At 36.2% G+C, this 15,582-nt stretch overlaps 1 protein-coding gene across 2 annotated transcripts in view; it reads left to right on the forward strand.

Annotated features, from left to right (window-relative positions):
* TLK1 (tousled like kinase 1) overlaps nucleotides 1-15,582 on the forward strand; it is a 68,884-nt gene that overhangs the window by 40,420 nt on the left and 12,882 nt on the right. For both annotated transcript variants that reach the window (XM_069020686.1, XM_069020685.1), the window contains exons 9-13: nucleotides 430-540; nucleotides 2,257-2,393; nucleotides 3,721-3,909; nucleotides 11,180-11,246; nucleotides 14,800-14,897. In XM_069020686.1, coding sequence (XP_068876787.1) covers nucleotides 430-540; nucleotides 2,257-2,393; nucleotides 3,721-3,909; nucleotides 11,180-11,246; nucleotides 14,800-14,897 — 602 coding nt within the window. The remainder of the gene's footprint in view (nucleotides 1-429; nucleotides 541-2,256; nucleotides 2,394-3,720; nucleotides 3,910-11,179; nucleotides 11,247-14,799; nucleotides 14,898-15,582) is intronic.

The following is a 15,582-nucleotide window of genomic DNA, read 5'->3' on the forward strand; positions in this document are numbered from 1 at the left end:
TACTCAGATAATTGAAACTTTTATCATTGTAAATTTTTGCTTTCTTTTAAATTGAAGATGTTAGGATTCACATGACTTCAGAAATCATATATAAAGATCTGTCGCTAAAATTTAAACTGTTTAAATGAAAGTGGAGCCCTCAGTGGAGATCTGAACAAGAGATTGGGACAGAGCTTTTATATATTCTCTATATGCTGAATGCTCTGTAATACAGAATGCAGGACAATGTAAAGGAAATAAGAGAAGCAAGGCATCCTTCTGCAGATTGGGATAAATTTGTGAAATAAAATCTTTCTTTAGATAAATAGATGTGTTTATGTGTATTCCTTACTTTAGTCATGTAAAAGTAGATGTACTTATTTTCTGTGACAGCTGATTTAAAAAATAGTGTTTCAGTGTACCTCTTCATATTTTGTGTGTATTTATTAGGCTAATTGTGATCTTAGAAGACAAATAGATGAACAACAAAAACTACTTGAAAAATACAAAGAAAGATTAAACAAATGTATTTCAATGAGCAAGAAGCTTCTAATTGAAAAGGTACGTTTACTGATCTTAAAATCTGTGTGATACTAGGTGGGACATTGCAGTAAAACTCCATTATGATTCCTCATTTTCACTTCAGCTTTTTCACATTAGTTGTTTGAGATTGAAACTTCATATCCATGATCTCTATCTGGTGGTATTTTTATAAACCTGAATAAGCTACATAAAATGTTTAGCCTTTCTGAGATTTGTGGAAAATGTAGCTTTTTTAATTTAAGGATTTACCCATTGTAAGGAATTCAAGATATAGCAAAGTATAAAAGTTAAGAAATTAGTATATCACGTATTTTCTGGACAAATTGTAAGATCACAGTGGATAAAAGAATTTTTAAACATAATCTATTGTGGAGAAGAGATGGATAATATCTCTTTGTGAGACACTTAAGTGGCTAAGGTAATTTTTGATGTAAAATGATAAAATGCCATGTTAGCTCAGAATTATTGGAAAAAAGGAGATGAAGATGACTGCCTCCATACTATTAAATGAAAGATTTTTTTTTTTTATTTCATGCCCATTATATTTAAACTAGCAGTAATTTATTAGAAGACAAGGATACCCTGTTTCTCTCCCTCTTCTTTAAAATAGCCTCATCTAAAAAAAGAATCTTAAAAAGTTAATAGAAAATCATGTTATTACAAATCAGGATACAAAAAATTTTAAGATAAACAGCCCAAGTGCCTTCCCTAGTGCTAGCTGCTGGATGCTGCTGTCATATACAATGGCAAAAAGTGAGCCATTGGAGGATTAGGGAGTTTTCTCACTAGCATGTCATAAATAAATTATTGCAGATCTTTTTAAGTTCCAGCATGAGGGGTATGCAGGGAAAAGATGCATCAGATCTGTTTGGCATGATAGTAGATGGGTACCTTCAGACTGAGAATACCACAAGGGATGTTTCTTGTGAAAGGCCCTTCTTCAGTCTCTATGTCTGTTTGCAAAAAGATCCTTAATTCTGACAACTTCTCACTCTGTGTGTGTGTGATTTTGGACCATAGACATTTCTTATGAAGCAAGCATTTGTAACAATTAAAGAGGTTTCCTTGCATTAGGTGTTCACGGTGCTCTTTCCTCTCTGAAGAGACTAGGCAGGCTCGGTTGTCACATCCCAAGGATGCTTCTGGTAGCAGTGCTGGTTCTGAGAAGGGCATCTGCTTCTGTCACTGCAAGTGAATATCTGATTGCAGTTAAGCCTGCCCACAGTGTGTTCCCACATAAAGGTCCCTGCCCCAAGTCACTTTGGTACAAGTAGTAACACAGATGCTCTGTTTCCAGGAAATAAGTTTCCAGGCTAAGTATAGTAGGTGCATTCTTTATGATATCTAAGTTGGCTCGTGTTGTAGTAGACATGTACAGATAGAATCTTAATTATATCCTCTGTGATGCTGATACTCTATCAGTTTTTCTGTATTTACAAATAAAGTGGTTTTTTAATGACAAAGAGTAGCAAACTTTGTAGGAAAACTGAGCCAAACTCAGGTTCTTTTTTTTTCTGCATAAATCATCCTCTAGTATTCATTCTGACAACTGCAGATGCTTGAGTTCTGTAGAAATTAAAATAAATCGAGTAAATACTACAAGATATTTTCATTTACTCTACTCTTATCCTTGCCTTAAAAGGCTGTTGGAGGAAGAAAAACCCTGAGTGTTTTACTGACTTCTTGAACACTTTCGTGTTACTAAATATGAAATTTTTTTTGTTGTTTTCTTAGAGCACACAGGAGAAGCTGGCAAGCAGAGAGAAGAGCATGCAAGACAGATTACGCCTGGGGCATTTTACAACAGTTCGTCATGGTGCTTCATTTACTGAACAGTGGACAGATGGCTTTGCATTTCAAAATCTTGTGAAGTTAGTCAATGCTATGTTCTTAAAATTCTCACTAATTGTTACTTCCCTCTAGTGGATTTTTTTATTACTAATGTTCTAGGGTTGAAGCAGCTTTTCCTATGTTGTAGTTTGCTTTGCCTTTTGAAAACTGAGAATAGAGTATAGAACTCCATTAGTCAGCTGAGGGAATGTTAAGGTTTTGTGTCTTTAAAAAACAGTTTGGTTTCACTTTGTTTTAACTATCTTTCAAAAAGCATGAATATAGTAAATAAGCAGCACATAATTATTGAACTCAGCTGATGGAAAGAGCTATAAAACTAAATCAGTGATTTTTCAGAAAGCTAACCATGTATTCACTGGTGGTCATTGGGACCAGATGAGGTCTGTGGAGTTCTCACTGGTCACATAGGTGCTACCTGCACATCCTCATGGCAGCAGCTTTGTCAGGCATCCTGCTCTTTAGTGCTGTGAAGGAGCAGTGAAGAATCTGGCAGCCTCAGATGGAGTCTAGTGCAAGTGGATGGGGGAGAACAACCACCTGGAAAAGAGCTGCCGTAGCAATTCTTTCAGCAGAGATGGGGCCAAGGAAAAGGACTTTGCAGGACTGTCAGAGATGGTGGTAAAATAATTATGCAGTGCTTCCAAAGGTGTTCTTTGGTAATGAGTCTGATTCATTGGAGATACACTTATGCAGATAGAAGGATACATATATTTTTAAAAGTAATTCACCAAGATTCTGGTTTTTGAAGGGCAGTATTTAGTCTTAGCATTGTGGGATTGCCTAGGACACTGTTTTTCTCAACAGTCTTAAAAACAGTCTGTAGATATGTTTTGCATAAAAGCTGTAATTGTAATCCTTTGCCATATAACCAAACTGATGATTTATTTGGGAACGGCCAGATCACATTCCTTATTTGGCCTATTAAAAATCAGGTACTCTCTATTGATGCTGTCAGGGGCCATTATTTATGGTATAAAAGAAGGTATCCACCATCATCAGATTTTTTTTTCTTCTTTTTCTAGTGCAGAAGTCATGCATAACACTTTCAAAAACAAAACAAAAAACCCCAAAACAAACATGCACAAAACCCCAAAACAACAAAAACCATAAAACCCCAACCAAACAAAAACCCCTGAAACCACCCTATATTTAAAAAGTAAATTGTGCCATGACTTGAGCAAAATTTTTCCACCTCATGAAGAACACTGGTATTCTTTCTCCTAGGAAATATTTTCACATGTACAGTAAGTTTTCTAAAATTTCTAAATGCCTTATCAGTTAAAAAGATAGTTCTTCAAAAAATGCAAATTGATGAAACTTTAATAAAGCTTTTTTTGGGGTTTGCAGGCAGCAAGAGTGGGTGAATCAACAAAGGGAAGACATTGAAAGGCAAAGAAAGCTCCTGGCCAAGCGAAAGCCTCCAACTACAAATAATTCTCAGGCACCATCTGCCAATTCTGAACCCAAGCAGAGGAAAAATAAAGCTGTGAATGGGGCAGAAAACGATCCCTTTGTTAGACCCAATTTACCACAGCTGTAAGTTTAACATTTCAATCAGTCTTTTACATAAATTCTCAGATATTGTCTCTGTGTGTTCTATTCAAATAACAGCATAAAAAGACACTCGGTATATTCAGCAGCTATATTCTCACTAACAACTTGCTGATGTTAGGGAAATTTGCACCACTGTCTATGAAGTTGTTGTACAATTGCACAATTTATTTTTGGTAAAGTCACCAGAGAAGGGCCCATTCTGGGGTTAGGCAATGTTCCTTATGTTATCCTGATCTAGAACTGTCCTTATCCTGGCTTCTTAGTCTTGTAATGTCACTGATACCAAGTGAACTTTTCTTTATCCACATTGGTTTAAGAGCTCCTCCTTTAGACACAGATTTTTTTTTTTTCCCCATATAACATTATTTAGTTGACAAAAAAAGCTTCTTTCAGCCTTTAGTATTTGAAGACATGTCTTAAAACAAATGGAAAGAATATCTTTTTCCCCTTCTGAATGCTACGTCCCAAGATCAACTGTCAGAATTACTGATCTCATTTCACATATTGACAGTGTTGAAATTTTTTGTCATTGAAACATAAAAATTGCAATTTATTATAGAACTCTCTCTTTTTCTGGGGACACTTTTTTCCTGCAGACAGAAAGGGTATAATTCAAGGCACACAAAGATGTGTTCTTGACGTTTAATTTGAATATTTTATGAAATTGCTGCTTCAAGGTATTAGTTACTGCCCTTGCTGCTGAGAGGCTGCAGCTGATAGTATATCTGTTCCTAGTTTATTTTTAAGTAAATAATTAGGGTTAAAAAGACTAGCAAATTAATCTGTGTTACTTTGCAGAAGTAAGCATGTTGAGCATGGTCACCTGTCACTTCTCGTGTAGAGGCAGTAATTTATACCTCTGGGGATGGAGGGTATATAAATTGCTCTGGTTAGATCTGCAAAATACATACATTTGGACCATCCCTTTGAAGACAGCTGCATGTGTTTTGCATAATGCATCATTCTTAAAATTCACATTGTGAAGTTGTGCTGTGACAAAAATATCATGAAAATACAGTAGTAAGGCAATGTAAGCAAATCTTGGTTAGCATTACTTGTGTTTTGGTAGAGAGCTGAAGAGTCATTGCTCATTGTGACTTTTTAGTATTACTTAGTGCCTGTGTTTCTTCTCAGACCATAATTAATACTTCTGAATAGTACAGTAAATATTGCTGTGATGTTAAAAATACCTGTGTGTTTGAAGGTAATCCCTCCTGTTACTAAAAGTAACATTTAAATAATGGAAAATGTCTGAAAATTTACAGAAATTTTTATTTGCTAGCTTTTGGCTTGTTATATTCCCATAATCTTATTGCTGCTTTGAGAGATGACAAAATATAAATTTGGGGAAAAATACAGACAACGTTCTAATTTTTAAGTAGGACAAGATGAATTCCTGGTAATAAACTTCAGAATATTTTCTGGTGTTACATTGTGTAAAATAATTTCCTATTTACTAAATACCACAAATTTTCATTTCATCTGGCTTAACCAGTTACATGTTAAATGACACATGAAAATGCTTGCTTGTTATGGAATCACCAGGAGAACAATCGAAATTGTCCTTTTGTATCTAATGCTAGCATGAATGTAAGCAGTCATTGAATCAAAACTGTTTGCCTTTAAGTATCATAGTTTGATCATTATATAATCTAGATATGAGATTACTTGCCTGTATTGTAAGCTTATAAATTTTGTTTCAGATCTTTGAGAAGATCTGTATTGCATCCTGAGATCACAGAATCATTTAGCCACATCATGTTCTTAGGCCTTTACTTGAAAGGGTTTTTTTGTATTTAGGATTTGCTATGACTTTGTCTAGTAGTAGTATGTGTTGACTCCTTTCTGCTTCTCAGTAGAGAATTAAATGTTTTGTGTATCTTGGGAAAACATTAATTGTGCACTTCCATTTTAGAGTAAATTTATCATGTGCTCTATGTGATTCTCTCCTATTAGATGATGCTTATCACTGTTTCTGCATTACTTCGGCAGTAATGATCTTAATTAGTATGGTCAAATGGAAAAGGTTGTGTTTATATGAGGCATGAGGAAATGCAGAGCTGCTTGAGATTAGTGAACTAAACCAGTATTGAATCAGTACAACATATATGCAAGTGGTTGGGCAGGTCTATTTTAAACATGCAAACAACTTGCTAGGAGTTATTACCAACAGGTGTCTTTGCCACCTCATTGTTTGCTTTAAGAAATATCTCCAGCTTCTGCTATTGACAAGACAAAATGATCTATAGCTTTGTAACAATCAGTAGTATTGAAGCTTTTTCTGCAAACAGGTGTCAACTATTTTGAAGCAGACTGAAGGTGTTGCCTGAGGCATTCTTAATAAGGGCATTGTTTTAGTTTAGCTGAATATACTATAGTCTCTGATAGGAATGTAAAAGCAGAATTTTGCTCGGAAGTTATTGGTATATAAGTGGCTAGCTTGCCAGTGTCTTGTGAGTGAATGGTGGCTTGGTGTTTCAAGTAATGTGGAACAGATGAGTCTAAACACTGTTCTGGTTTTCCATCATTCTTTCCCTTTTGGTGGCCTAAGCCAAAACTAAAAAGTAGTTTCAATTTTGAGAGTTCTCTTCTGTACTGATCAAACTAATTTTATTACTCTTATGTGAAACAAATAAATTGAAATGTATTTAAAGAAAAAAATATTTATTTGAAGTAGAGGTTGCCTTCTTAGCCCTGGAGAAAAATCTGTTTGAAAACTCTATTCCAAGTTTTTTGGAGGCATGAGAGAGGATTCTGTGAGATTATAATGTTAGTTCCCACTTTTTGGAAGCAGCTCTTCTTTCACAAGACAGTTACTTCTAGGAGCAATGTTTTATTTGGTTTAGATGGTGAAATCCTTCCTCTGCAGCTTCAGCCATTTCAGTTGTATTCACTTCCCAGTCACCTCTTCAAGTGCTTCCCAGTTCCTCCATGGTAGCCTGTATGCATACTTGTCTCTGCATGCAATTTGGATTAGGATAGCAGAGAGAACTGGCTGGGTTTGTTACTGTGGCTGAACAAATGCATCATTCAGTAGGAGCATTCTGTTCTGTATGGAACAAATAAAAATATTTTCAGGAACTTTTTCAGGCTGAAGTGCCAACAGTGTGTCCAGGCATTACTGGATAAGTAAAGACAGCTCCTTTCCTGAGGCAATCTCTTTCTAAGGCAAACATGGAAACAATGGGTGAAAAGACGTCATGAAAGTTTTTTACTTGGTTGAAGTTTGTTCGTCCTTGTAGAAATTTGGGGAACTGGAGTGAGAATAAGCTTGGACCACAAGAGAAGAGCTTCAGAAATTGTAGCCAGAAAATTTGTATTGGATGTGTATATTGACTGTCTGGGAGCATGGCTGCATTCTGTTGTGCCTGTGTGTCCAGGATGATTTTCCAGCTGGGAAGAGGTGGGAGGAGAGATGCTTGTAAATGTACCAGGCGTTATCATGGTGAAAACCAAGGAATGCATGGCTAGTTTGGGTTTTTTGTCTTGTCTGTACCCACTAGTGAAAGAATTTTGATCATAGAAACAGGTTTTGTCTGAACTTGTGAGGAAGAAGTAAAAAGAAGACTGGTTATGTCTACCCATGCATATTGTGTCAAAAACCTTTGAAATTTGGTTGTGAAAACATAGGAGTCTGAAAGGCCTATTTTTGTTAATTAAAAAAAAAAAAAGTTTGAATTATTGGTAGTCAAGCCTTTTGGGCCAGGAAAGCTATCCAGCAATAGGTAAAAGTGGCACATCATGGTCCTACATGTCACAGGAGAATTAGGCTACATGCACAGAATATGTCCAGCACATTTTGGGGAATTTCAGGAATCCTTTGCATGTGTTTCAGAGTTTATTTGGCTGCAGACAGTTAAAATACAGCATTCATTGTACAGTAATTTTGTGCAGAGAAGATCATAGTCAGGAGCAGACTGTTGCCACGTTAATTCATGCAACCTGTTTCCAGCTGCCCTTCTTCCCCAGTGCTCCTCAGATTAGCCCCAGGCCTGGCTATCCAGCTTAAGATGGCAGCAGCTTTGTTCCTCGTTGATATCCCTACCCTGTGCTCCTCAGCCTTGCTCCCTCCATGTCTGCTGAGACCTGTGTGTCTTAGGTGATGGAGGAGCAACCCCTTCTGCAGGAAACCATGGTGTCTAGTAGGTGCTTTTGATAGTGCTCTGAGCAACCAGATCAGTAGGTGGCATCCCTGCCCATGACAGGAGGGTTGGAGCTAGATGATCTTTAAGGTCCCTTCCAGCTCAGACATTGTGTGATTCTGTAATTCTGTTTTCAAAAGGTGCCTCCAGCATGCCACTACCCTGCAAAAGGTGTGGTGGTGAGTGAATGCAGGTGGAAAGTGGTGGGCTGATGGGGAGCAGTCTCTAGGCTGGTAGGATGTTTTCAGACTGTGCAGTGGGCTGGTGGCCTACAGCCAGAAAACAGACAATATGCACACTGTTATTGGCTTACTGCTGTCTGTTGTGTGCTATTTTAATACAGAGTATGCTATATTTTTAGATAAAAACAAATAATCTCATAAAAAAAGGTGTTTCCAAGTATGAGAGAATAAAGTTTTGTTTTCCAGAAGTAAATGAACAAAATCCAAAGTGACTGTATCTGTGTACAGCTCTGTGTTTTATATGCCTTCCTCCAAAATGTGGTGGTCAGTAATGACAGTTTTAGATTCCTGTGAAACATGCTGTGCTTCTAGTAGAGTTAGATTTGTAAGGAAATAGAAAAATGGAAAACAATCATTTATTGGGTTGTAGCACAGAAACATGGAAAGAGTGACTTTGAATGTTAATGTTTTCAATATGACGACCAAGTTGTGCTCTGTGCCCAAGAGGGCTATTTCAGGACTTTCTGAAAGGCAATACTTGCTAGAGCTGTCTAGGCACTTTGTTACAACTCCTTGTAGACACCTCGGGTTTTATAAAAAGGACCAGATTTTCTATATAATGTTAGTTTTTAAGGGGATCTGTGGTTTTAGGACTCTCAGTGTTCACTGAAAGTTCTGGTAGGTCATGTCATAAACTTCATATTTTGAATGTGTTTTACTGGTGGTTCAGCTTTGCAAAGCCACCTAAATACTTATTCTTCTTCCTGAGAAAGACAGACTTTACTATCTGTATTTCTGGAAATGCACAAACCTGTAATTTCTACTGTAGACAAGAATCTGGAAACAATATTCAACCTTGTACACATTGGCATTGATCCTGTCTTTTTTAACTGAGAATTTAATCCGTATTAGAGTAGTTCTCTGTTTTAATAGAAGTATTGAAAAAGTATCAGGCATATTGTTGCGAGTTGTCTAGCATGGTCTTGTTGATCTCTTTGGTAGTGGTAGCAGATGTATTACAGCTGGAATTGGAGCATTTGTTTCTTACATTTCTTGCTGTTGCTTGGACTGTACAAAGTCCAAGTGCATTGCCAGCTTTCCTAGCTATTGAGACACCCCATTTCACATTTGCTTTGATACCTCTTCTTTTAAGATGTAGCATACGTTGTCTAAACCCAGAGGAGATTCTGCTAGGAAAAGAATATAAATGTTAGGCCCCAAAATCTGGAGGTAAGAGACCTTTTGCCTTTCTTGGAGAGGCAAATTTCCTCCCTCCATTGCCTTCAGTGTTTGGGGATGTCTATTGACTGTAATACAAGAGTGCTCTGAATTCCAGTAAGGAAAAAAAGATGTAGGGTAACTCTGTATGACATGTCTTAAAAGAAGCAATTGCTTCCCTCTCAGATTCTGACAGGATGTGATGATGGGTGCTTTTGTCACCTGAGTGTTTTCTTTATGTTACAGACCCAGAAGGCTGATAAAATAACTATAGTCTTGTGAGGCTGTTTCCAATTTCTTGAAAATTTAGGTGCTCTGGTCAAAAAAACCCTCAGTAATTGCACTGAGATTTGGTTGAATCAGTTTTCTGTCCTGGTCAAATCAGAAAATGGGCAGCAAAATTCAGTGTTTAGGAATGGAAAGGGCTCTATGAAAGCTTCAGAACCACCAGATTTTATCTGAAAAAGATGCACTCCTTTATCAACAACTTTTAAGACACAATAAAAATACAGGTGTTAGAACTCTGAAAAGTGTGGTGAACTTGAAGTTTAAAAGGGAGGAAGAAATCTTATAGTCTATTAGATTTCTGCAAGGTTTATTGAAATTGCTTGGCATTTGTTGTAAGAAAAATCTGAATTAGTGTCCCTCACCTCTGAGAAAACTACTGGTGATTCTCAAGACATTCTAGTCTTCAGACTTGAAATATAAGCAGCATATATAGCCTTCTAACCACCTTGGTCTAACCACCACCTTCTAACCACTCTATCTTCCCAGCTGATAGTTGAACCCACAGAAATATGGACTTTGTGAGAATGTATTATACTATGAGTTTTAGCTTTGTATCATGCAAGAAGTATTAGGTCTAGGCAAAACAATAAAAAGTGTAATTTTTATTTCTTTTGTAGGGATTTGTGTGAACCCTTTCAAGGAGGCCATACCTCTTTCTCTTTCCCTATCCCCTATTTCTCTTCCTCATATGTGCATGATTCCTTATCTGGAACTTAATTGTCTTTGGTTTATTTTTTGGGTGGTTTGTCTTTTTTGTTCATCAGATGGATACTGCATGCAGTCAGTTTGCAGTTTTTTTGTTACTAATCTGTGCAAACAGTCTAGATTTTCTGGATGGTAACTGACTTTATGTCCAAGCAAGTCTATAGACAGTGAGGGACCACTGAATTGTTGAGCCAGAAATTGTTGAGAAAACAAAGATGAAAAGACAACAAGCAAGAGAGTCATGTGTGAATTCAAAGCTGAATTTGTGGTTTCATGCAAAATGTAGTGCTAGTGAATTTGAAATGTATGGTTTGCACTCCCTTCTGTAAATCACAGCTCAGAAATCCCATGTTATCAATCTTGTCTAATTTCTGAATGCGTTAGAGTTGAGAACCAAGCAGTGGAGTAGCATCAGCTAAAAACTGGGATGGTGATACGATTCAAGATGCAACTAGGTAATTAACAGGCTATCTGGAAGAACAAAAATGGCTCTGTGGGAGAGGCAGTTAATACTGCAGAATACCAGACACAGGCTATTCTGTAAGTATGTTTTGACCCTGAAATGACAAATCCAAAATGTTCAGATGGTTCAAAAATGTACTTCTAGTGGCAGTAAATAACAAGATACTGGATATACTGTAGTTTTTAAGTAAAAATGCTATTGTTTTGTTTGCCACCGTATAAAAGCTATAATTACATGATTGTTTCATTTTTCAGTTTGACTCTAGCAGAGTACCATGAACAGGAAGAAATTTTCAAACTTCGATTAGGACATCTCAAAAAGGTATGTTTTTTCAATCACAACCAAACCCATAAAAGTGATGATTAAAAAACCTAATACTAAAATTGCTGTACTACTTAATGCCTAGTAGTGGCCCTCCTTTTGTTTCTGTTTGTGCAACTTTCCATAAACACTGGGATTACAGGGAAGCAGTAGTGAGTCCCTCCAGTGAAACACTGTACTGGTTCCTTGAATCCTTCTAAGAGCACTAACAGTGATGATGCCATCAATCCTGCTCTTCCCCTTCCACTTTCTGAGCTCTTGCTTCAGAGCTCAGTGAGCCAACCAAGTTTGATGTATGGGCTTTTTATGTTTGTTTTTTTGCGTTTAAAAAGGTCCAATTCACAAGCACTGTATTTCTGAATTAATATAACATTTTCATTATCTGCAGTATTCACTTAAGTTGTTATCAGCGTATTACCTATCACAAGAGAATATAATTTTCCTACTTCTATGGAAAATCTTTTCTCTGTGTCTTAAATTATTTTTCAGTCAGATATCTTACTCTAGTCTTTGACTTTTGAAAAAAACTTCTTGCTTGAAGCCTATTATTCTAATAAATCTGTGTAGTGAGATAGTTATTATATGAAGAAACTATTGCTCATTCAAGCAAAGATTTTGAGGAGTAACCTGTAAAAAAGGAATGGCAGTTGATGCAGACAGAAATACCTCAACAAAATTTAAAGAAAAGTACTTCTGTCTGCTGAGTAGTAGTTCCCAAGCTGTTGAGTCAAAACAGGTCATAGTGTTTTTTTCCCATGAAATGTTGCAAGTCTTTTTCAGGCCTGTTACCTTCAAATGTACAAGCCACCTGTTATAAATCCTGCTATAATAATCTGAACTCGGCCCCGTGAGAAAGCTGCAGCTGTTTCTAAAGAATATGACAGGAAAGTACTTGAATCTGTAGTAGGAAATCTGCATATAATTTGCTGGCACTAGTGAAGTAGACTGCCAACATAGTTCTTCATTGTTAATGGTTTAGAAGCTCCAGCTTCACATGAAATTCTATTGGGAAATTCTGTAGGGTTTTTTTCCATGCTTTAACTTTATGGAACTCTAATGGAAATTTCAAATAATGGATGAAATAAGCTGTTACATGGTTATTTAATATTGGAATTTTGGTTTCACCTTGAGCATCAATGCTGGAGTACTTTGCAAAAGAAGGAAATTCCTTGACTAAATGCCAGAGAGGAAACAAATATTATTCTTAGCAAATCATATTTGAGTATATCTGAAAAAAATAATAAAAATACATTCTTACATTATAATTCTTATGTCTGATACCAGTTTTGTCATTAACTAGGAGAACCAATTTTGTTACCTTCATTTTACATGGTTGTATTTCTTCCCTGTGCTTCTTCTCCATTTACTTTTTTTTTTCTTCCTTCCTTCAGCATATGCTGTTTTGCTGACTGCTCCTCTTCCTTTTCACTCTTGAGATGCTTTCCTGGTGTTCTTATTTTTGGTGCCCTGTACATGCTGCCACCACCAGTTTTCTTTTCCTACTGCTACCCAGGAAATTCTTTTCCAGCTAGTTGCTTTGGTCCTGGAGAGAGGCCCTTGTTTTCTCACTTCCTTTTATATAGCAGTGACCTGAGGCAGCTAAGCTGGTTCATTCTTGCTTAAAGGTATTCACAGCCTGAGTGTCCTAAATAACAGCTGGAAACAATGCAACCAGCCAATTCTCTTTGGACTAACATTGGCCTATGAACCACATTTTGAGAACCACTGAATTGCATAATATATGAACAAAAAGGTCCAAAAGAGGCATAACTGATGATTTTTTTTTGTTAGCCTTTGGGAAGAACATCGACAATTGTGTGTATAAGTGTGTGGCCTTTTGTGAGGGGAGAAGGACTAAAATTCTTTATAAAGGACTACTGGGTTATGAGGAACTGCCTATCATTTCAGGGTATTTAACAGAAAACTGCAGGGATGCATCTAAATATAGAAAAAAGAGTTTAATATTATATAAACAGGAAAAAACCCAACTCTTGACATTGTATCTTAGGAAGAATAAATGGTCCACCCAGGTCTGCTCGCAGATTAGTGCTGCTTAGTCCAGCTTTTAAATTACTAGGAATTTGATTTTCATTTTCTGGATGGAGGTTCATCTCATGTTTTGGGATGAGAAGTGTCTTCCATAGCTTATGGGGATGGTTCAGAATATCCACTGAAATCATCTGGTCCAGACTCCTCAATTCATTGGATATGTAGTCATTTAATATGTATTTTAGATCATACAAATGCAGTTGTTGCTTCAGGATACAGGTTTATGAAAATACAAACTTTATGGCATTTCTCTCTACCTTGCTGCCTCCATCCCCTTGTGCCATGGCTTGATGCCCTGTTGCCTTTACCAGCACTACTAGGTTGTACAGTCAGAGAATAAATTGGAGAACTGATCTAGCTTCTTTCAAAAAACAAATATGTGGTTTTTTGTGATGCTAGTTTCTTTTTTTCTTTTCTTTCTCCTGTTTGTTTTTTTTTTTTCTCTTCAAGAAAAGATTGATTAGTATACCAGTTTGATATACCATGTGGCTGTGCAAAAGGCTGTGCCAAAATAACAAGAGATGATGAGGGGTGCTGCTACTAAAAAAAAAAAAAAGTATCAGATGCCAGGCCTGCTTTTTCCTTTTTAGCTAAAATAATTCCATAATTATGAGCTTTCTGATATGGACTAATTTTGTCTCCCCTTTCTTCAAATTTTCAAGCTCTAGAGGCACTAACTCTGAAATAATATAAACCTGTCTAGAGTATCTTTCAATGAGTATGTGTTTCAGTTTGAGTATAGATATATAGGTTTCCACAAATTAGGCATCATGAATTCCTTACGATTTTAGAGGACCTGAATAAATAATTATTTAATTGTTTCCTAATGCATAGCATAAAGATGAGATAAATTTAAGTGCTGAAATTAATTAAAGAATGTGCTCCTACCTGACACGCTTCTTTTGAAGTTGCACTTAAAATCTTATGCAATACACATTCTTCATTTGTAATTTTAATAAGACGCAAATGGAAAAATCTATTCAAATTAGATTGGTTTTGGTGTCTTGTATCAGCACCTTAAGAATGTTTCTGCTGTAATGATGTGCTCTTTTATTCTTTTACTTGATTTGCACTTCAGCCTTAAAATATTTTAAATGTCTTTTCATGATCTGTTGGTTTGTACAGAATCTATAATTGCCCATATCTCAGTTTTTTTCTTTTTTTGTACATCAATTTCAGACCGCTTCCCAGATAATTTATCTCCTTGGCTGAGGTACAAAACCCAGCTGCCTCTCATTTCAAATAGCATCCCTACAGTGCAGAACAAAACCATGAACATCCCATTACCTGTGGGTTCATGAACAAAAAAATTTCTTGAAACAGGCTTTTGCCTTATCCTTCTGAATTTTTCTGGCTTTAACAGAAAAGTAGTGCTTTCTTCTAGTTCAGCAGGGTTTTGTAATGTAATGTTCCTCCATCACCACTAGTATTGATGCAGGCGTAAAAATACCCTTTTCAAATGGGAAGTAAATGAGCTTTTATATTTCCTTCTTTTCATTTGCAGGAGGAAGCTGAAATACAAGCAGAACTTGAACGTTTGGAAAGAGTTAGAAATCTTCACATAAGAGAACTGAAAAGAATAAATAATGAAGATAATTCACAGTAAGAGTCTTTACTGTCTTAATTTTGCATGTCTGTTTTTAAAGCAATTCTCTAATATCACATTTTACCTACAGAAGAGAGACTTGCTCATAATTTCTTTTTGGTTCTCTATGTTTATATATGTATTTTAAACACCAATTTATTTACAAGTTTCTTACAATTTGGTAAATTTATTAATGTGTTTGTTGAATATGCAAGAAATAACATACCTACACTGCTTATAGTAAAGAGCTGAAACTTGCTTGACCATATTACTAAGCTAAAAAAAATACTTGTGAGACAACTTAATGCAATTCACTTAGCTGACAATAATGCAAGAAAATGGCTGGGAGGTTTGATGAACCAGCAGCAATTTTGTGCTGCACTTAAAATTAGTTTTGTGTTTACAGCACTGTGGTTTCATTCCTACTAGGTATAGGTACCTAACAGGAAAAAGCCATATTATGTTGCTACTTTGTATTTCACCTTGAATGGCAGTGTATCACAATGTTAAATTGCTAATAATATGAACTGTTACTGTGTAGTTTTGAAAGTAGTAATTACATAACTTTAAAAGTTAAATCTGTTTTCCATGATGACAAATACACTGCAGTTTCACCAATGCTTCTAGCTGGCACTGTTGCTTGAAAGGAACTGGTTCTACCTCTTCCTAGCTACTTAGCCAGGAAGTTTTCTTTCACATGCT

This window comes from Aphelocoma coerulescens, chromosome 7, assembly GCF_041296385.1.
Source record: "Aphelocoma coerulescens isolate FSJ_1873_10779 chromosome 7, UR_Acoe_1.0, whole genome shotgun sequence".
Classification (NCBI taxonomy): Eukaryota; Metazoa; Chordata; class Aves; order Passeriformes; family Corvidae; genus Aphelocoma; species Aphelocoma coerulescens.